General features: G+C 40.5%; 1 protein-coding gene across 1 annotated transcript in view; it reads left to right on the top strand.

Moving 5' to 3' along the window:
* Positions 1-15,423: 15,423 nt before the first annotated feature.
* NTF3 (neurotrophin 3) overlaps positions 15,424-23,377 on the top strand; it is a 56,436-nt gene continuing 48,482 nt past the window's right edge. The window contains exon 1 of the mRNA XM_054812686.1: positions 15,424-15,587. Within this exon, the coding sequence (XP_054668661.1) occupies positions 15,570-15,587 (18 nt within the window). The 5' untranslated portion in view covers positions 15,424-15,569. The remainder of the gene's footprint in view (positions 15,588-23,377) is intronic.

Genomic DNA, 23,377 nt, shown 5'->3' with positions numbered 1-23,377 from the left:
CTACATCTGTTGAAAGAGCTATGAAATCCAGGCAACTTGCATTAAGTTTTTCTGTGTTGTTTTGTTATTCAATCTATCGCTTTTCTTTTACAATTAACATGGAAATATCAACTTTCCCCCCTTGTTAGATCTTTGGAGGTTTTTGTTTTGCTGGTTTTGGCTTTGTTTTTAATTAAGAGATACAGTAAAGGAGATCCTCCACTGCTGTAAATCAGGATAATGCCAGTGTTTCAGCCAGTCTTTTCAGACTGACTTAGGATTCAGTGTTTAGGGTATGTGTTCTCTTTTAGCTGGATATGGGATAAAATAACAAAACAAGATTTCTGCAATTGCTTAACCTCACAGAAGGATAACAGATTAAGCTAAAAAAGAATACCTATATATATCTGAGAAAGAATACATGCACACATATATAATTTAAATGTAATATATTTGCAATAAATGTATTTATTTTAAAGAAATATAATAAATAATAATTAACAATAACACACTATTAATACAGTAAATTTATTAATATTTTAATCTACTTAATAATATTTAAATTTATTAATATTCATATTTAATATCACTACATCAAGAAATTTGCTTATTTGCTGGAGTTTTTAGGACATAAGAAAAAAAAAAAAGGAATTTAGGCCAACTTTATAGCCAGGAGAAGCTAGCCAGAATAACACAGATCAAAATTCAGAAAGCCACATGGGCACAACAGGTTGACCGTGAACAACCTTGGAGTGTCTTTTGTCAAACTTTCCTCAGGCATCATTTGTGATCAAATCCTTAGAGAGAAACAGTCTTCCCTAATGGCTAGCTTGGCTTCTCCTTCTTCCTAAATGAGATACTGGTGGGGACTCACCCCTCAAACGTAACGCAGTCCCAGGGTTAGGGCCCCTACAGATGAGGAGCTGGGATGGTCTTTTTCTTTCTTTTCTTTTCTTTTCTTTTCTTTTCTTTTCTTTTCTTTTCTTTTCTTTTCTTTTCTTTTCTTTTCTTTTCTTTTCTTTTCTTTTCTTTTCTTTTCTTTTCTTTTCTTTTCTTTTCTTTTCTTTTCTTTTCTTTTCTTTTCTTTTCTTTTCTTTTCTTTTCTTTTCTTTTCTTTTCTTTTCTTTTCTTTTCTTTTCTTTTCTTTTCTTTTTTCTTTTCTTCTCTTCTCTTCTCTTCTCTTCTCTTCTCTTCTCTTCTCTTCTCTTTTCTTTTCTTTTCTTTTCTTTTCTTTTCTTTTCTTTTCTTTTCTTTTCAAGTGAGAGGAGGAAGTTGCTTAGAGAATCCACAGAGAAACTCTGGAGTCCATTTCCCACACATTTTCTTTGTTCCTACACTATCTTAGGCTGTCATAGACATCTCACAGTCCCTCCAGAGAGGGTTGAGCTCTCTTCTCAGTTATGCTGGTGAAAATCATAGAATCATAGAATGGTTTGGGTTGGAAGGGACCTCAAAGATCACCTAGTTCCAACCCCCCTGCCATGGGCAGGGACACCCTCCACTAGACCAGGTTGCCCAAAGCCCCATCCAACCTGGCCTTGAACACTTCCAGGGATGGGGCCTCCACAACCTCTCTGGGCAACCTGTGCCAGTGCCTCACCACTCTAACATTAAAGAATTTATTTCTAACATCTAATCTAAATCGACCCTCCTTCAGCTTGAACCCACTACCCCTTGTTCTGTCACTACACTCCCTGTAGTCCAGATACTGTTTTGGAAGTATGCTGGGTTTTAATCTTTGTTTGGCTTGGGCTACTGTGGGAGCTGGTCCCGTAAGATGCTGAGTCCTGCTATCCTATTAAAATTAAAGGTCTTGGTTGTGATTTTACTCATGCTACTTTTTCAGTACTGCAAACCCAATGGTGTAATTTGGTTTGTTACTGCTTTACACCTCTGAGGGACCTTTACATGGCCAGAGTGGCAGCTCAGTGAAGTGACCTCCTTGGAGGACTGGGCCTGCAGTTTGTTTATGAGAAACCGATACAGGGCTGAAAAGCTGGAGTGGTGATTACACAAACCGCTCGCCTGCTTCAGCTCCATCCTGTGTGCCAACAACAACAGCTTAACACGCTTTCGGAATCAAACCTGCACGTGAAAGCTGGGGACGCATTTCGGCAGCAGTCAATGAGCAGGAGTCCTGCCAGCTTCCAGCCAGCGCCGGCGTTTTGTTCCTTTTTCATTCACTCGGTAGCCAGATTACACTTGTCTCTGGTATTGGGTGCAATTCAGAGTTGCCTCAGGAAACAAAAAAGAACATTTTCAGAGCTTTGGCATCATGCCCACTGGCAGCAGAAACCATCCACTTGGTGCTATCTCCTTCCTTTGTTCATCGTCACGATGTCTCCCAGCTCCTAATTTAATTTTACCACTGAATAACGTACCACAGCTTATTCGACTCACTTCCTTACTTTTAAAATTGTAATGTTTGCATTTCCTTACCTATATTGATTAATGAACTTGAGATGCAACGAATTACAGTTATTGTGGGGGAAAGAGTCAGGGATACAAATAGTACAGATTGTATAGATAGAATCAAGCATAGTTACCTTTCTTATATATATCGAAATATATGTATTTGCTCTAATAATGAGACAGAGAGAGAGAAGTGTGTGTGTGTGTGTATATATATATATATATATGTTGCCTTAAAGTACTGTCTAGAGAGATGAATATTTTAAAATACATAAATGCTTGTCAAGGACCATAACAACACTTAGTTCCTTGTCAATGAAAGATGTGATAGAAATGGAAATGAACCTCTGAAAATCACAGGGTATTTTATATGCCATGCCGCTCACCACTAAAGGAAGACAGAAGTCATTACAGTGACAATGAAAAGGAGTTCAGAGGCCAGCACGTTGGAAAAGCAAAGATGATAAAGGCTGGAGCCTCACCTGCAATAAATCAATACACCTTTGGTTGAATCAACAGAGCTGCTTTAATTCCACGCTCTTCCCATGAAGTAATTGTTTCATTGTAAAAATTTCCCAAAGCATTTAGGGAGGGAAAATGTTACAGGTTTTTTTATTTATTTAGAGAATACAAACAAAAAGGTGTAAATTTGAGTGTTATAAATTCTTGTAGTTCCACCGAAGCAAAAGAAACAGCTGTTTACACCTGCTGTTGATCTAACACAGCTTAGCACCTTTCTAAAACATCTTCTAATGTCTCCAAGCACTCGCTTGAGGTTTTGTCATTTTGTTTTAATTAGATAGGGGAAAAATACCCCACCAAACTCTAGAAATATAAAGGGAAAGGCTTAAAGGAATGGAATGCAAAGATCTGGGGGCTAAGAGGAAAAAACCCAAATTAAATCAAGTTTTAGGCAAAGGCAAGAAAGGCAAATACTAAAATTTAACTTGTGAATATATTAAAAGCATTCAGAAATTGCAAAACTCTTTAAGTGTAAAACTCCCTAAATTTTGGAATTGATCCTAAAAAGGGATAAAAATAAATATATATGGAGAAATGTATCCGAATTACTAGTATTTGTAAAATTTTAAGAGAGTGTATGATTTTATGAAGGTGGTATTAGTAAGATTTGCTTTATATTTTTGCAGAGACAAAACACTACTCACTATCTCTCCTACACATAACTAGAAACTAGAGGCAGATAAATAGCATTTATTATGCTTTGAAGATTGTTCTAAACTGAAATTCATGTGCTAATATTGCCAAAAATGTTTGTCCTACACTGAGATACAAAGCCAAAATATCACTTTTTCATAATATATTTGTCATTTAACTTTCTGACCAAACAGAAATAGTCCTGAGCAAACTATTTGGGTACATATTTCTTTTCAGTTTTGTTCAACACAATCTCCCTTCACTCAGGATCTCCTTAGGATTCACAGGACCTGTATTTTAAAGTCTTCCCGTCACCATTCCTTTACAGTCTTGGGTTGAATGCTGTTTCCTGAGGTACCGTTTGCTCATCTGATGTCCATGACCGACAATTTTTATACCTTGGGGTTAAACGCATTCCATCATGCAATGAGTTTGGCCTTCATGGGAAACCAGCATTATGAGATAACAGGAACTGCAGCTCCCAGGAATATTGTAGAAGAAAGGGAGGGCCTGATTAGTGTGAAACTACCCCAAAAGAAACAATTCTCCTTGAAAAATATTCTAGCGTAAGTAATATCAACCCAAAAGGAGTTTCTTATTTTTTTTTCCCCCCTTCCAGTGAGCAATCAAAAAGTTCAGGGAGAACTCTAACTTCCTTCGTAAAAAGAAATACAGTGGTTTTCATAGAAACTCAGAAAGTAGCCCAAGGCAGCAGTCTAATTTATAATGTGGTCACTTCTATACCACTCTGCTAACAAAGAGGAGATATACAACGTTAACAAGAAATTACCTTGGGTTCACCAGTTTTATTCATTTTGTTTTCAGCTGGACATAAAGCAATTTCATTCTCAGTGGGTTTTAAAATATTTGACACTAACTTTGGAGGATAAAGAGGGTTTCTGAGCTGCCTAAAACCTGATAAAGGGACCATTTTACCTCTCTGCTGGTCACAAAACAGTTAAAGGATCAGTATACATACTCAATACTCACAAAGCTGGAAGACTTTCATAATCATATCTAGTGGAAGAAAAAGGCCTTTTTCTTCATGTCTTTCCTCCAACAGCTCAGACCAAAAGCAAGGACATTTCTCAGCAGAACAGCCAGCCAGCGAGGGAGCGCAGCGTTTATCCACCTCCCTGGGGGCTGAAGTGTGTTTTTCCGCTTTTGTTATTGTAACCCCTAATACAAAATGTTAGTCTTGCCTGCCTTGTGCATGACATTAGAAGGCACAGGGGAGTTAAAAAAAAAAAAAAGATTATTTTGGCTCTTCATAGCAAAACAACAAAGATGGACCACTTGTGCATATTTTCAGATGCTGTCCTGTGATCACTAAGTATTTTAAGTATGTTGTCTCAGCCATATCCATCTATAATACGGAAGGACCAGTATTTAATATGTGTTTGCAAAGTTGTGGACATTTTGTTTGAATCTTAGATATGGAGTACCCAGGAGGAGACTTGCCATCACCATTCTGCTCGCTTACAAGGAGGCGAAGTCAGAACAATTATTGTATAAGCCAGCAAACCCCAACTTTGCTTCAGTGGAAGCTATTACAAAAATATTCGGGATCAAATTTCCTGCATCATTTGTATTGCATTATGCCAGAACAGAGCTGTCAAAGGGTGTTAACATTTTACTGCAAGCTGGGTGGAAATCTATTAATCAAAATAAATTTTTTGCAATAAATACATAAATATAAAGTAAGTATTGCAGTAATATGTCATTCTCATTTAAGTTTTCCTATTCTTTAGCTTAAAACACTCACTGAATATTTTTTGAATATCTGATCCAAATTGATCTTACTGATAACTTGGTTTTTAAGTGGACTTTGAGAGCTGAACCCTTTCAAGTGCAAACGTTCAAAACCAAATCTTTTAAGTAGAGATCTCAGTGGGTTTTTTTAATCCAAACTAAACCTACATTTTTTCCTCAGATAAAATGTTAATAAAATGTTCTTGGGTTTTATTTTTGCACAGAAACAAAATTATTGTATATTTTTGTTAAAATACAGTGACAAAGTAAACATCTCATTTGAGATCTTGGAAACATTCAATACCAGCACCAATCTGGGTGCTCGTAATAATCTGGGACTAGTGGCAAAGGACTGTGTTTTCATGTCAGAGTTAGACTCTGGGTGCATTTTTGAGTATAGAGGAGGACTATTCAATTGTAGCTTTTAACAACTGGCCTGAGTAGGTGGTAGTGTGAAATAATTGCAAAAGTGCTTGTGCCTCAGGCCATTTAAGAAGCAGCAAAGTCATGTCTCATCACCTTCCTCTGCCTGTTGATATGATTTTGTAGCCTCAGTGTGCACAGTTATCTTTGTCTCTCTAAATTCCTCTAACTGCAGTTATTCTTGTGCTCTTCAGTACTATTTACTTCTCCAACTAGCTATTCCGCTCTCATCTTCTTGTTTGCCTCCCACTTCCTACACCCTATCACTGTACTTCACTTTTTTCACACAAAATCCAGAATCAGCCTTATGAAAGGGTAGGATATATGTTAAGCACTTGGTTGGGACCGCAGAATTGTTATACACACAATCCCATGTGTGCACAGCAGAAGGAGGTGAAATTGTCTATAAATAGGGGTCAGCAATAGCAGCCTGCACACTGAAACAGCGGTTTCAATGACAGACCAGCACTTTAGACAGAAGTCACTGTAGGTCACACAGTATTGGCATATCCAGCTCATCCCTGTTTGGAGATGAAAGAGAGCCATGAACTGAAAAACAACCAGGAGATTTTAGCCCAAGGCACCAATTATGTGCAAGCTGAAATTCATAAGCACGGAGTGCGCCATACAGACACCCTAAAAACACAGACCATACAACCCCACCAGGCATCTGGGCAGTGAGGACCTCTCTGTTGGCATGCAATAGTACAACTTCTTAATAAATTTACACTTAAATGGAAACCCCGATCTTTGAATGTTTTTATATCTTCCTTTCACAAGGAAAGCATGACTATCCCCTCTTTTCCTGCCCCTCTTCCCCCTCCATTAATCTGCGCATCCCACGCAGCCGTACACGAGACTGACAGAAGCATTAATTGCTAACCAAGCTCCACAACAGTAGGGGGTGTTTTAACAGCTCAAGCCATTTATGTGTGAGCAGGGACATGTCTACTGCCTTTTAATAAGTAACACAAGGATAATTCCATAGAAGTTTTGAATGTTCTTCATTTTATTAAGCTGATTCAGAATACCATTCCCTGGGAAAAACACAGTGAAGCATGGAAATTGCCTTAAAGAACTTGAGACGGGACTGCAACAGAAATGACGTGGCATTTCTCTAAGTGCGGAGTAAGGCATGTTGCATGGTTATTTTTTTCCAAGTGAAACAATTACAACTTGCTGTAGGTATCACATCACAGGACGAAAGCCTGTGGGGGGGTAGGACTTAGAATTGCATTGCATGCTAGAAAATATGTTGGTTCTAGCTGGGCATTTTTAGGATGGTTTTCTGTAATTTACTCACTCAGTCAGAACCCAGATCTGTTACCTTTTTAGATACAGTATAACATCCATTCCTTTCCTGAGATATTTCAACAAGTAGAAGTCTTACATGGAAGAAGGGAGAAGGCTGCAAAAAAATAAAGGAAGATACAGGGAAGGTATTGAGATACGATGAAGAAAGTGAGCTCATCACTGAGGATGTGGAGTTTGGTATGGACAAATTTAAACGTGTGATTATTTGTTTAACATTCTGGGCCTAGCCCAGTATAGTCATGTTTCCATAAAGAAATCAGGGATTCCTGGAGTTTTGCTTTATTTGGGGTTGATGGGAGCCAAAATATTTGTCTTTATCAGCTGTGTTCTGATTGCAACACTGACTAGTGCCTTGCTGCAAGAATAATCTCTAATTTCTGAGGAACTAGCCATGCAAAAAAAGTTTTATTTGCTCTCAGGATAAAAATTTCCCCTTATTCACTTCATAATGTTTAGGCAGAGACCATGATAATTAAGGGAAAGCAAAGATGCATACTTAGACTATAAATAGAATCATGAAAACTATCCTTAATACCTTTAGATTGCAACTACTTACACACATTTCAAGCCATTATAGAACATGTCTTGCTTTATATTAAAAGCAAAGCCTGCAGGGATAGACCCTGTCTTTAACAAACACTGCTGGCAACTGACAGAAGCCATACATACTGGGGAATTACCTTCAGAAGGAACTTCTCAACAAGGAGAAAAAGCATTGAATTAAACACTAAAGCAAAGATGAAAATCAAACACAGCATGTGCATTACAGAGAACATACATGCGATTACCTCTTAACAGTTGTAAAGCCCCATAAATTTTCCTATTGTTACTCATGTGACCATGCTTCCATGACTCATGCATTAGGCTTTGCCAGTCATGGACAATTGTGTGATCATGCCCATCTTGCTGTAATAAACACTCTCTGTTATCCTCTGCTCAACATGCGGTTCCTTCATTTTCCATCCTTGCAGGGCATTAACCTCAGTTGCTATTCTGGTCCCCGTGGTGCTTGATAAAAAAATGGCTCAACTACAGAACTGGAATGAGACACGTGACAGACAACAAAAGATGTGAGTAGGAACCTTTTATGCAATTGCAGGCGTGGGTCAAACATTGATGATATTTGGGAAGAGAGATTTGCTATGACCATGTAGTAGAACAGTATTTGGCATCAGCTGCCTTAGAGGGCAGAGAGAAATACTATTCAGAGTTAGTTAGTTGGAAACTAAGAACTTAACTTCAGGCATGGACAGCCTGAAGCACAATCAGCCTCAACTGTCAGTAGTACTATTCAATCAAAAGAACATGCTGGATTTTTCCATGCAGCCTCTTTCCCCCCCCCCCTCCTGTGATGAGAGCTGGGGTTAAAAGCCTAACAATGCCATGCCATAAAGTTTTCAGACTGAGAAGAAATTATAATTTTAAAATCCTCCATCCCTTTGCTTCTTTCCTTCCTCACTCTGATTCCTTACAGGCTGAAATTTTCTTCCTCTCCTTCCAACTAAAAGCAGGGAAGCATGTATTCTGGGGGGAAAAATGTTCATCCATTTACTTGGTTAAAAAAGAGACACATGGCAATGGAAAAAAGGGATTCTCTATCTTTGAATTGATATTGAAAAGGTTCTGAGCATGAAAAAACCCTGTCCACACAGCTCCTAAGGAGTAGTCTTGACTGTAAGCATAGTGCATCCTTGATCGGCCATCCTCATAGGTGTCTCTCACACTGCATGCAGACCACTTTGCCTGAGCTTAGCACTGCATGACACCTCCAGACTCTGGTCCTTGGAGCCCCACCTTTTCCAGAGGGCAATCTGTGGCTATGCTAGAAGCTGTCTTTGCAAGCTTGCTATCCATATAGAGAACAAATATGGGCTAAAGAGCAGGCTCTGGACTTGCATGTTTCTACTTAAGCCCATGCCACTTGCTCTTGCAGTAGTGCACCTCAAAGAAATCACTTTGGAGTCCTGCTCCTACAACGCATGGAAGACCCTGTTGAAATCACTGTTTACATCTAATATTAATAAACTACGCGATCCTGGACACTGAGGCCAACGGGCAAGGAGGAGCCCCCATCCATGCTAACGACCTGCCTAGAAGAGGGCAGGGGCACGCAGACTGCCTGCTGGGGGTGGGCCTGGAATGGTCCAGCTGCCAGACCTGCCTGGCGGCAGCTGGGGAGACCATCGTTTGAAACAGTCCCAGTTCAAGCTGGGGACTCCCTAACAGTTCACTAGTGCAGACAATCACAGTGAGCTTAAACTTCATACTATAGAGAGATGCAGTAAATGTTTTGTCTATAGACACTAAAGGACTGTTTAGGCAGATAGATGCGCATACTGCCTAAGTTTGGGAAATATCCTATTTTTTTTTAGAAGATAGGCTAGGAATGACAGAGAGCATAGTTTGGCCCAGGATTGTTTAAAAACCCTTGCCTGTACATCTGCATTAGCTCAAACGGGACTTTCAGTTTTAGGCTGCCTGAAAGTCGATCCATGCCATGTTTGCTGCCCTGCCCCTCCTCCAGCAGATGTGATTTCACACTAAGCTTTTAGAGAATTAACATGTAGAAGCTCAGCCAAATGGGCATCAGCATCCATCAGACAAAAAGTTTGAATAAAAATTGCTTTAATTCAAATAAAAGTGCCTTGTAAGGTCAGAACACACAAATATTAACTACAAGGTATACAAGCTAGTGCTGAGAAATGTCCTACTGAGTTCAAAAGCTGACTTCTGTTATTAAACACACCTCATCAGCTCTACTTTGAATCAAGACTTTTTCTGTTCTAGCAAACTAATATTAGGAATGTAAACAGAAAAGTCAGGACACATTTCCCTGTGGCTAGACTATTATCAGATGTATTGTGTGGAACTGTGCCTTTCATCTCAGTGACGGGCTACCTGCTTGAATTTAACAGGCACAGCTGATGCCATGTTGCCAAACCAGCAATGCTCTGAGGCCCTGCACTTGGAACTTCTTGACTTAGTGTATTATTATTATTATTATTATTATTATTATAAATACATTTGTCTTCTCCTTTTCCTTCATTCTCTTTCAGCTTGCTTCAGAAATCATAGTTCCACTGGAACACACCGATACAGAAGCATCAGTTGAGGAGAAAAAAACAGTACTGAGGTTTACCTCCCTGACAGGGACATTGTAGTGTGTACTAGTATTTTAGTAAGCAGCTCTGTTGTGTGTAGCAGTCAATTCCCCCAGTGATAAAGTCCCTTAGTGTCGGAAACCAAAGCGTATGGATATCTACAAGGAACTTCCTGAAGGATTTCACTGGAGAGTTTACTTCAAAAGCTAGGTCAGAGCACTAAGTACATGAAGTTCCAGAAAATATTTGTTTTCAAAGATGAAGTCATACAGTCATGGGAAAGATGGGCTGAGAGAGACTACCTAGATCTTCCCTTGCCCCAGTGCAGGATCAATTACAGCCTTGCAGGTCCTAACAGATTTCTTTACCCTGTTGGTGTGGACCTTCAGTGAGGCAGGTATCACAACAGCCCCAGGCAACCAATTCTCCAGTTTCTCCTAATGTTTGACTTGAATCTGTCTTGTTGCAACTTACCAATTCTTATCCCAGTCATTCAGGAAATGAGCCAGTTTCTTCTATGCAGAAACTTTTTATGAGCTTGAAGAATTCAATCATAACACCTCACAAGTGTTTTCTTCTTTGGTAATCAATTCCAGTTTTTAATTTTTCATCATATGTTATGTTTTAAATGGTACTACACATTTCATCACTGATTCTGTCATTTTCCAAGTCTTCTCTTACTTCAACTTGGTCAGAACTGGATCCTACATCCCAGCTGATGTCTTATCAGAGTACTTTATGTATCTTGTAGACTCTTCATATGTCTCAGCATGGAATTTATCTTCTTTGCAAAAGAATGGTGTTGTTATTCCAAATACCTTCTTCCTGATCTAGGATCATTAAAAACTCTGCCCAGTTCCAGTATAAGTACTGGAACCTAGCTTCTTCATGTAGCTTTGATTTGACTTTTTTTTTTTAGCGTTTACGTAAGTAAGAAACAACTGGTTTACAGATAGTCATGCGAGTTCTCTTCAATGAATTTGGTAATCATAACAAATGAGTAGAGGCTAAAAGTATGCCTATTGTTACAAGGAAGATTTTTTTTTTTTTTGTTTCCCAAAACAGTGCCTATCATCAACCAACCTTGTTCTGCTGCAAGAATTCTTAATTATTCTTCCAATAAAGATTGTCTCTGGAAAAAGTAGATACAATCACAAAAAGACAAATATTACATAAGTCCAAAATATGTGCTAAACTACAATATATGTATAGTAGATATGTACTATATGTGTATAGTAGAGAGATTTGTAATGATCCATAACTCTACTGCCAAAACATAGCTATATATTGGCAAGTGGAAGTCCCCTCTTGTATATTACTTAATATATAGCTTGATTTTGATATAGGAGTACAGATCCCTATATTTCATTAAACAGGGAAACTCTGAAATGAAAAGTATTTGTAAAACACAAAATTTTTGGCTAAGTACTGCTATGTTGTGTGTATGTAAAATATTTCACACGAGGAAGTGCTAGTACTTATTAGGTACGAAATAGTCTGTTACTTATTATTTTAATTAATACTATGTTTATAATCTCATTTAATCTCACTCAAGAAAATAGGTTTACAGGTGAACTACATGAAAGGTAATTCCGCAAAGTTTATTGCTTTTAGGAATAGTTCTGAAGAACAATGACTTTCAGGGTGTGACTCTAATCGGTGGTTCGTGCCCTGCATTTTTTCCATCCTACCTCTTGGCACATCTGCAGCTCAGGGTACATGTTTTTCACTATGTCACCTTTGATCTACCATGTTAATCATTATGATCTGATCTAAGTATTTTAAGAATTTATCAGATTTTTTTTTTTTAATGAAAGAGGAAAAACTGCAGAAGAAAACTTTCCAAGAAATGTGTATCAGAACCAAATTTGACCTCGTTTGTGAATCTAGTTTGGAATTTCTCTTTAATACTTCTCATTTCTCTAGCCTGGGTACAAGAGTGTAAGGAAAACTCAAATGTGAGCATACATTATGTCTGAAGTTCAGCACTAATGCAAGTGTATGGAAGGCCAATGTCAATGAAGTTTCAACAATTTTTTCAGCTCTGAAATGGTACCATTATTACTCTTAAAATAATTATTTAAATAATGTTTAAAGAAATAATTTCTAAAATAACCTATTGTTTCCCACCACCATTTCCACCAACTAAAGAAAACGATGCTTGTTTTCATTTTTATTTTTAACAAAACATTTACAACACATGCCAAGGAAAAAATCTTTTGTAGAGATGTTGTCAGACCCTTTATTAAATTCTGAAAACTTGGACAAAAGTGATTTTGACATGTGAAAGGCGAACAGCCTCCTGAATTGAGGTTCTTTCTTAGACAAAATGTTCAGAGCTAATCTTCTGCTTCCACTTCTTCTTTGTCCGTACTTCAAAACTACCATCTCATAAAGAGAGGACCACATGGCTGGAACATATTATTTCCACTGCATATAAGTGTCTTTGTCGACACATATCAAAACCACCATGGGAATAGCACAAACTTGCTGAAGCCCGTGTGGTGTCCCTACAATTACCCCTTCCAGTATCTATTCGGGACTTCAACCACAAAGTGGTGCTGTTGCAAAGGCTAACGGTTAATGAGGAATTCCAACTCCCTGCTTTTATAATGACCCAAGGCATGCATTAAACCCAATAAAATTTTCATCCTTTTACATTCTCACATGCGTATCTTCTCTATAAATAATTCATTTTTTTAACATCAAACGCAATTACAGTGGTATCTGTTAATATGTAGAGAAAAATACACGTCTTCAAAGTATATAAAATGTTACATATTCTGAAGTCTGATCAAGGGCCTAATTAATCAGATCAATGTCTAGTAATTATTTCAATTAAAATCCCCAGAATTTAAAGGTGGCTTTCTACACCATGCTTTGAGCAATACTTCAAATTCTTCAAGACAGAACAGAGACTTGTTCAAAGTAATAAATTTTTTTGCCATGTCAGAACCTCAGATCCAAGGGCTACAGGTAAACTGAGGTGACCATTTGGGACCTTTATTGTCTCTCATCAAAAATTCAGAAACATATTTAAAGTATAAAAAAAAACCCACTTGTGCTAAGCATTAGCATTAAAAACCCACAAACACCCAGAATAACAGATGAAGATGTAAAAATATCTAGAAAAAAAACCATCTTCAGAAACGTCTTTAGCAGAAAGGTTGGAAAACTGCAAGGACCAAACATGTCTCCATTTTCTATAACTGTGAAAACACCCTGTCTACAATGCTTTTTACAGTGCACACATATTTGGCAAGATTAAGGTGTCACATCTCAAATTACAAGGCGTCTGATTGCCCGCAGACCCAGACACAAGTACAGGGCAAAAACCCCTCAACTTGTGCAAACTGCATGGCTCTGACAGGTTTGCCTCCCATCAGAGGTAGGCAGCCTCTCTGCCCGGGACATTTACTTGTAGCCTTCTTATTTTCTTCCATTTTTTGCTGGGCTAGCTGCAAATGCAAAGTTCCCGGGCTAGGGCTGCCTTCAGATGCTTAACCCATTGACTGCCTCTCAGGAAGCATTCACCAGCCACAGGAAAATTTTCTATTCCTAGCACTGTTTGTCTACTTCAGGAGATTAAAAGCTGAGTCATATTTTAGGTATTTCTCAGATCTGACTACAGTGGTGGGGCTGGAGGGGACAGGATTTAATTCTGATTCCCTCCTCTTAGCTGAAAAAGCTCTGAAAAGGATGGAAACTGCATTCAGCCAAATGGGGAAGACAAAAGGCTCTGAAGTTATTCAAGGTTTGAGTGGTTTTTTGATTGGCAAAGCAGCAAGTTTTAGTAGAAAATTCTTAGGAGGCAACAGTGAAGATGCCTCCTTCTGCATCTGGGCAGTTAGAGGAAATAAGCAACTCAGGAAAGAATTTATGAGACAGATACGATTTGTAGAGTTCAGAGTTCCTTAAATAGGATTATTTTATGGTTGAAAAAGTCAGATAAAGGGCAACCACAACAAACAACACCACCCGTGTTTCAATCCACAGTGGAAAATATTTCAGTAAAACTGTAACAACTATCTAGGTAGATTAAAATGTCTTAAAGAAGATGGTACAATGCTTTGACAGCATGAGAGGGCTAATCATCCTTACAAAGGGAGGGGAAAGAGGAAAAATTCCTGGGTTAAATAACAAAAGAAAAAACCTTCATGAACTAGTAAAGGAAGTATTCTTGAAGGAAACAATCTGGTGACTCTTAAGATTTGAAGTGTTGTATCTTATATGGCCACTTTCTTATGGTTATGACTTGCTCAATTATGCTCGAATCAAATAGAAAAGAAAGATGACTTAAGCATGTAAATTTAGAGGGAGACTTAAAGGCATGCAGCTAAATTTATCAGCCATCTCTGTGAGCAATCACTCTAAATAAAAAGTTTGGAAACCAGTCGCTGCTGGTTGCTGATGAACTTTCCATGTTTTTGGCACTCGCCATCCTTTACTTAATGGACTAATCTGCAAATCAAAACAGAAGGAATATCTGGACACAAATCCATCCTAAGGTCTGTTCTTAACAGTGGATATTTCTCCCAACACTTATTTTGTGTCACGGGGGGTGACTTGATTGACAGAAATGCTGACCAAACAAGTAAATTTGCCGAAGATTTGGAAGTAATGAAACAAATAAAATACAAAAGAGGAGCCAGAGGGAGAGAGCAGAGGCTTATGGCATTCTAGTTCTGTGTCTCTATTTCACCTGTTTTCATGTCCTATAATGACTTCTGAATATGGGTAAGAATAGCAACACATGCTGGCAGTTTGACCAAAGGGTGTGCGTGTGCATGTGTGTGAGTGTGCATGTGGGAGACAGAGAGTATGGGGGAAAAGGGGGGGCGAGGCGGGGGGGGCCGGGGGGGAGAGTGGATGGACCATTAGAGTGCAAACACAGAGACATTCCTGCAATAAAATACTTGTCTTCTGAGAATTGCAGTCCGGAAGAGATGGTTATGATTTAACAAAAGAATTCTCTAAAATGTTCCCTGGTGCTAATACTGTTCTTAATAATATGAAAAGATTTTGCCAGGAAGAGGAATAAACCCGTCAATTGGATTAAAAAAAGAAAATAGGCACATGATGGTTTTTTTAGAGCACAGAGGGGAAAAAATGACCTTTATGACGGTTTTGTCATTTTCAAAAAAATGCCTCATTCTCTGAAATTCCCCAACCAGGCAAGGTTATTATAAATGGTAGGTAGGGAAAGCAGAGCATGGCAATAAAAGGGTTAATCTGCAGAGCACAGAGCCATCTGGCTGAGCTGGTTTGTTATAATCGAGCAGATTATGTTCACGGGACTCAGAGTTTAAGGCTCCTCTCCCATAGAGCAACTCTGCACAACCCAAGCAGACCAACTTTGGGACTTTGAATGAACATATTTACATCCACCTTTCTCTTCATGTCGACTTTTCTGGAAACATTCACACGGATGCCATGGTTACTCCTACCACGGTAAGGGAAATTTGACGTTTTCTAATAGGGTCCTAAGAGGGCGGGGAGGGGAGGGGGGGGAGAGGAGTCCTTTAAAGAAGTATAATGGGGAGGGGGTGGGGGGTCTTGTAAGCAGTAGAACTGTCCTAAATGTTGTTGCCTTTCCCATTGTGCCTCCTCCTTCCCGCACCCCTACTTGTCCTATAGCTTGCTTTAGTCCTGAGGTTCCTCTCTCCTCCTGCTCTGCACGCTGTTGTTCAGGTCCCTGGCAAGAAAACAGCAGAGGAGAAATATGAGGTGCTAAAGGAATCTGATTTAAGAGGCAAAAGTAAAGGAGACTCTTGGTTTAATTTTAAGAGGGAAACCAGCAACTTCGGATATAACAAAAGGGGTTGCAAATCTTGAGCGTGGATTGCAAGAAACAGCCTCAGAATACGTAGCACGCTTGCCCTCAGGGAAAGTTAGAGCCCATGACAAGCAAAGTCAAAATTCCCAATTTCTAGACCTCGCCTGTCTCAGGTAACTAACTTCACTGGAGCTTGCTTTTTTTGTGTGAGCCAGACACTGGAAACCCTATTCATGACCTTTGAATCAATCCCTAGTCTCCTCAAACCCAAACACTAAATTGTCTGGGAGGAACTGGAGATCAAAGGATTCCCTGCACATCTGTGTCTAGGTGAAAAAGATACACTCACTTTGTGCTAGGATGGCAGGAAAACTATTCTTACGCTGCAATTTCCAGCGCTGGGTAAGTGCCTTCTAGGAATGCAGCACACAACTAATCAACACAGACGCACATATAGAGAGCAAAATAGAAAGCTGTTTCTCATCTAAACAGCTGAAATGCAGCTTAAAGCGTCAGTTACTGGCGAGTCCTTATGGAGACACCAAACTGCTATTAGCCAAGAGGGGAAAAAGTCCTTGAATGGTTTAGATAGTTTTCTGATCAGTTCTTAATCCTTCATTAAAATAAACAGGAAAGCTCTGTGTTGGTCCTATCTCTTGAACTATAAATATGCAGTATCCGGAGAGATGGGTATTTTGGATTGAATAAGGCTGCTATGCGCACATTCTCTGGTTTCTATATTGCAAAACCAGTTATTTAGAGATGAGTGTGTGTGTGTGAGGGGGGGGTTGCTCCCCCTCCCCTTTTTAAATAGACAGGGATGTGTGTTATATGGTCCAGTCAATTGTTATGAGCTACAGCCTTTCAGAAGGCACTCTTTGCTCTTAGTCTCATGTGATTTGTTGCATGAGGAGTGCAAATGGTATGTAAAGTTTTCCTTTATATTGTGCCTTCAGAAAATTACCCAGACAATTAGAAGAGACATTCGCAGGCATAGAAATACCTGATCTGTGGAAGTGGGAGAGTGGTGTAAGAAACACCTATAAATAAGATGTAAGAAAAAGGAAAACTTAATAACAAAACAAAACAAAACAAAAAGAAAAAAAGAAAAACTCACTTTGTGGCAAGGCAGACGATAGCAGTAGAGAATGGAAGGGAGTTCGGCATGATTCCAGCTGCTTGTAGTAAAAAGACTGGTCTTAGATACACGTGTCAGTACCAAGAGCTCTGTGTGTGAGCATGGCGGGGGGTAGGAAAACTAGACATGATTGCAGGTGGTGGACCCAAAATATGGGGAGAAGACAATGTACCAGCAGAGCCAGAAGGGGAGTGCTTTGTGTAGAAGAGTGCTATATGTTGACATATGCAATACATGTAGGTTTAGGACTTTTTTTTTTTTCAGGGAAAGAAGAACTAAATGATACATAGAAAGACAGATATAAGGAGTTTGGAGGGAAAGTGTTATATACTGAAAATAAACTGCTATATATGAAGTGTTGTGTATTTATGAAGTGCTGTGTACTGGGGTAATAAGGGCAGGTGAGCCATGCAAAGGCGGTCAGCTTAAAAGGAGGACTGCTGCAGGTCAACTGGAAAAAGAGGATCTTTGTGCGTGGAAAAAATGTTAGGAGCTCAGAAGGGGAAGTAACACTTGGGAGGGATGGGAAAAGGTTCAGACTGGAGGCTGGGTGAGGATATGAAAGGGACATAGAGGGATGCTACGGTCTGCAAGGGGAAGGTGGGATATGGAGTGGGAGTGGAGGGAGAAAGGTGAGAGCACAGGGCACAAAGGATGTTTGGAGGAGGAAGAAAAATGTGAACTATTGTCTATTAGGAGAAAGGTATGGAAAATAATCAGCTACATTATGCTTGTGGGGGGCATCTGAAGGAGATACCTTTGATTCTGTCAAGAAATAGATATGAGGATGTATTTGCGAGGAAGGTGTTAAGAGTATGAAAGGGAAGTCTTGCATGGTGATGGAAACACATGCCGAGGAGAGGAATGTAGAGGAAAAAACGAGCTCGACGGAGACAGGGTGTGGTGATAGGAAAAGGGTATAGGGACCCATAAAGGTATGTGAGGGGATAGTTGCTTAGAGAAATTTTAGGAGGTTGGAAGCCGGCTGCAGTAGTGCTATAGACATCTGCTGCCTGGTTGCAAGGGAAACACAGAACTGGGGAAAAAGCTATGTGAAGGTGCTGTGAGGAAATGCAAGATATGGAAATCATGGGGGCAGGTGAACTGTGACAGGAATATAAAGATGCGGCAGGTCTTGAGAAGCATGAGAACGGGGCAAAATGAGGAATGTAGGAGGCATGAGGATGAAATTAAGAGCTGGTTTTTCTGTAAAGATGCCTGGGCAAAAGGTGGCCGAGAGCAGGCATAGGGAAAGAGAGCACAGGGTGGGAGGAAATTTGGTTTTGTATCGCTTTGTAGGCAAACACAGAAAGTAGGGCAAAGGTGCAGGAGTGTCTTGGCCAGCAGAAACAGAGGATGTCTCCTTACTGGGCAGTTGAGATAACCTAGAGGAAGAACAGGCAATATGTTACAGGGGAAGCAGCTGAGGAAAATAATGGAAAGTAAGCAATAATGTGGGGGGGTGGGGTGGGAGAAAGAGAACACATACTCAAATAAAAAGTGATTTTCTGTTAAGAGAGATGTAACAAACGTGCTTATATCTCTGTGGTAGGTACTGGCTAAGTGAAGCAGCAGAAGGGAATGGAACAAATGTGCTAGCAGAGAAATGACTAAAGATATAAAGGGGTGGGAGGAGAAGGAATGGGAGGGATAACTACCTGGAGGGCTGTATAAGCCACATGGCTGCACTAAGGTCAAAAGTAAAGTGTGAAGTGTGTGGGGAGGCAAGTGGAGTTAGAAGCTGTAGGGCACGAAGTGGAAGTGGATGGGAACGACAGTTCATGTTACGAGGGGTGAGAAGCTTAGTGTAGGCTGACGTACAATGGTATGTAAGCGAGGAAAGTACCTGCCAGTTTGTGTCTGCTTGTAAGGGCTGTGGAAGGGAAGGTGAAAGGAGTGAAAAGTTGTGTCCGATAAGAGAGATTTGTGCACACAGCATGTTCAAAGTAAATGAGGGAAGTACAGGTAAGGATTGCAGACCTGCGTGTGGGGCCTGGGAGAAAGAAAAGAGCTTACGGGGGAGGGAAGAGTGATGAGGAGTGGGAAAAAGTTTATGACGGCTTAAGCCATCTGTAGTTATCTACCTCTTAGTTCAAGGGAGGCTGTCCAAGTGTGCAAGGTACTGTACATGCATAGCAGCATGAAAGTAGGTTGGGAGTTAAGTGCAAGGGGAGAGCAAGTAGGAGGCACAAGTACATGCATATAGTCAGTGATGATAGCTGCACGGATATACAAGATGCTGGTTTTCTGTGCAGGTCAGGGACAGATGTGTTCAGTGAGTGCTGTGCTTACGTGACTGGCAGAGTTGTAGAGGGAAGCATGCGATAAGAATGACCCAGCCCGTCTGCAGGAAGAAGCTGAAATCAGTGAGAGGCATGTAAGAGTAGTGGGTTGCTGTAGGGGACGTACGTCTGTGTGGAAGTTACAAACATGCACCCAAGAAGCCATGTTGATGTATAAGATGACTATCAGAGGCTGACTGGAGAATCACGTGTCCACTGAGTTTGTGGCACAACTCTCTGTGTCGAAATGAGTTATGTAATACACACAACAGAGGTGAGTTTCGCGAGTGCTAAGAAGCAATGTTTGCATTGAGAAGGAGGGTAGGGAAAGATGACTAACTGAGAAAATGGTTTGGTGCGTGGGCAGCAATAGGACCGAACGTGCGCTAGATGTGCTTGCCTTCTGCGTGACGTGCACAGCAGGCAGACTTCTTTAGAGATTTTGCAGGCTTTTTCTAAAGAACTAGTGAATAATCCTGAGAAAATCCCAGGATGTTTAACTAAAATATTTACACCAGCTTCATTTGGAGGCATATCAATGCACTTTATTTTCACACTTTAAAATTTCAGTATACTACTGCTAGCACAAGATGGCAAAGAGATTTCTCTACGACCAGTTAACGGGGCTACTAGGTAGTTAACAGGGCTGTTGGGTGAACAACCATTGGGTTGAATTACACATAGGGAGTACAGATGTCAGTCAAAGGAAACAAGAAAGTACTGGCTTTCTCCATGGCTTGAAGCAGTACTAGAATAATGTGCAGCTGGTTGAAGGTTGAAAACATAGGATACATCTTGGGTGTGAGAGAGGAACACTAAGAACATCTTTCCCTTCAAAACAATTACATATATTGACAACATCTGTTCTTCAAATCTGTTCTACAAACATCTTCAAATTGCCCTGCTTGCCTACGGCTTTGGTTTTTTCTTAAGGACTGTCCTACTCTGGGTAGGAAAGTGCTCATTTCGATCCATAGCTGATCAGAAGACTGTGAGTAATCCTGCGAGACTTGCAGTGGGAGAAGACAGTCCGATCACATCGAATTGCTAGGCTTGAAGGCTGAAGCCTCTGGGCCCAGACCTTGCATAGCATCAGTCACATGAAAGTTCATGGAGCCCTTTCCCGTTTATTCCAGAGATCAATTCCTGCCAAAAAAATAGGTATCCTGTAAAATACTTAGCTAATAGCCAGTTAGTGCTTGTGCAGCCATGTGCTGTGTTGGGAACGCATTGTCCTACTTTATGCACTGGTTTCCCACTGCGGAGTCCAGTTCAAGCTCTCTAGCCGGGTAATTTTTCCTGGCAGTGCTTGGAGCTGGTTGTAGTCGGTGGAAAGCCCCTTTCTCCTCTGTTGGCGGTGAGCTTCCCACCACGACAGGCTGCGGGTAGTGGGGACAGTGAAGCCGTTGTCCATGAGGGGGAGACGCATGACCGCAGCCAGCGGTCCCGGCCACTGGGATTCAGCTGGGCTGAAACCACAGACCGCAGCCCGCTCAGCCCACTGCCACCAGCACAGCCCAGGGTAATGTCCCAGCTTCCGACCGCTCCGCTTCCTCCCTGCCTAACTGCTGAGAAAATAAAAAGCAAACGGTGGCATCAACTTGCCAGCTGGTTGGGAAAAGAGAAAGGAATTGATGGGTACAATTAGTGCTGGGTTGTTGCAGGAAGGGGATCAAAGCATAAGCGACCGAGCTGTGTTCAAGTGCGAAGAACATGGGGTATTTGTGCCCACCTGGAGTCCTTTTGTAGCCATGACACAGCCAGAGAAATGTATTTGCAAGGGCTGGAATATCTGGGCATCCTTCACATGTTTGCTGGTGTGGGGCCATGTGTTTGTCTCCTTGTGGTGACTAGGAGCGGACAGTGGAAAGAAGCGGCATGGGGGTAGGGATGACAGAGGTGGCTGGCAGCTGTTTCTGTGTGGGAGACAGCCATCCCTGTTCGTACATCTGTCGGTGGGGGATGTGGGGATAAGTCGCTTTCTGAGGGGACAGATGGGATGTGCGTGTGAAGGGAGAAGTGGTAAGGGTGGATATGGAGTAGTTTCAAGGTTGTGAAATGAGTGCTAGAGGGAAAATACAGAGCTATGTTCCTGATTGTATCATGAGCCTTAAGCCCATAGGGGAAGGGGACTCCTCCACAGAAAGCCTCAAGGAAGATCATACTTCTCGAGGAATTAAAAGAAAAACACACCAAGCATCCAGTTCAGTTAAGACTCTTTCTTTCACATGATACAAGCATCTTACTGTGTGAACAAGCTAAGCAAGGTGGCCCTTTCCTTCAGGGCAGCAAGCATTTGGAAAGATCAGAACAAAACCATATACTCCTCCATTTCTTATCTTTCTCTGCCTCTCTCTCCTCTCCACCTCTTCATACACACGCAAAAGGGTCTTTCCTAATTCGGCTTCTAAGTTTGTGGTTGAAATTTCCCTCTGCAAAAATGTGTGATAAATATATATATGAACGAGGACACCGATGTGTTGGGGAAGGTTGTGTGTCTGTACATGTTGAAACAACGTTCATTGGTAGTCATCTGGAGCTCAGAGAAGTAACCTCTTGGTTGCATTTTAATGCACATGGAAAGGATAGCAGGTAATTCCATGTTTCCATCAGGCATCGCCGGGAAACCAGTGTGCATGACTCATTGCCACTCTGCCTGTACTTTAGAGGGAGTCACCACCCACCTAGCCATGTAAATATACATATTCCATAGAACAAGCTCCATTTGTGTTATCTATTGCAAACCTGCACCAGAGGCGATGAAAATATTCTTGGAGGATTACATCCTACAGGGTAAGAGTTGAAGCACCCATCCAACATTTTCTGCTCTTCAGCTGCACATGTTGCCCATAATGGAACTACAGCAATAAATGGGTTTCTTCTTAGTTGCTCTTTCACACCTTCCAGCAATAAATTCCTGTATTTTGGGTTTGTCTCTGATATAGATTTTACATGTTTTATCTTACATTAGCTGAGTTATCATGTGAGAAAGTGTTAATCTAGTTAAAATATAGAAATATATATTTCTAGGCTATGCCCTACAAAAATTTACCCACATTTGCCAGAAATCTAAATCGATATTGCCAGAGGTAACTGGCAATTAACTGGGGAGTTATAGAAGGAAGAAGTAGATTGTACTCTACATGAATGTTTAAAGGCTTGTCTACACTCAGAGGAGAATTCAGGTTGTGAGTGTGTGAGTGTGAAATTTAAGCCCAACAGCTGCTTCTGAATAACTCTGTGGTTAGACAAGTTCTAAGATAGCATCCTCTCCTGTGGCTTCTGCCTCAGCCAGGAGGTGAACTAGCACACTTGCAAGACGAAAGCAGCTTTTGTCCTCTTGAGAGATGGGATTTGGACCAGTATTTGGTTTCTGCTCCAAACCAAGATCAGATGTTATGGCTTTTAGTTATCAAGTACAGACCTCATAAATCCAATGGATACATTTCACCAGTTTTTTATTTGAGGTAAACATGTAGTACCACTAGATGCTAAGATCAGTGATGAGCTTGGTTTCAGAAATACTAATGCTAAAGATAAAACCAATGCCTTAGGGGAATAAAATGTACAGTCAGCTGAGTCAAAAAAATGCTCCTTGGATGCAAAGACTACAGCAGAAATACCTAAGACATGCTTCGGAAGAATGTGGAAACATGTCTGTGTATGTCCTCTCTCTACCATTCCCCACACTTTCCTACCCACACCTAGCGTGTAAGCATATGCACAAAACAAAACTGCAAGGTAGCAGCAAAAATAAAGTCCAGTGACACCATCTTAGCAAACGAGAAACTTTACCCTGCTCTAGATTAGGTAACAAAAACATGGTCATTAAGAGGGACATGTCATATCACGTGCTGAGGGTCTTTCCTGGATTTGTACATTCAAAAGTTAGAAAATATTTATTCAGTTCATTGTTATCAGCTCCTGTGATAAGTACAAAACTATTTCCTCCAATCATTTCTCAAACAATTTGCACAATCTTATTTTACATGACTGACTTGCTAAATGGATGATGCAAATAACTCTGTAGGATAGGTTTTCTTTG

Source organism: Grus americana, chromosome 1, assembly GCF_028858705.1.
Source record: "Grus americana isolate bGruAme1 chromosome 1, bGruAme1.mat, whole genome shotgun sequence".
In the NCBI taxonomy this organism is placed as follows: Eukaryota; Metazoa; Chordata; class Aves; order Gruiformes; family Gruidae; genus Grus; species Grus americana.
This window is presented reverse-complemented; position numbering and strand designations above follow the sequence as displayed.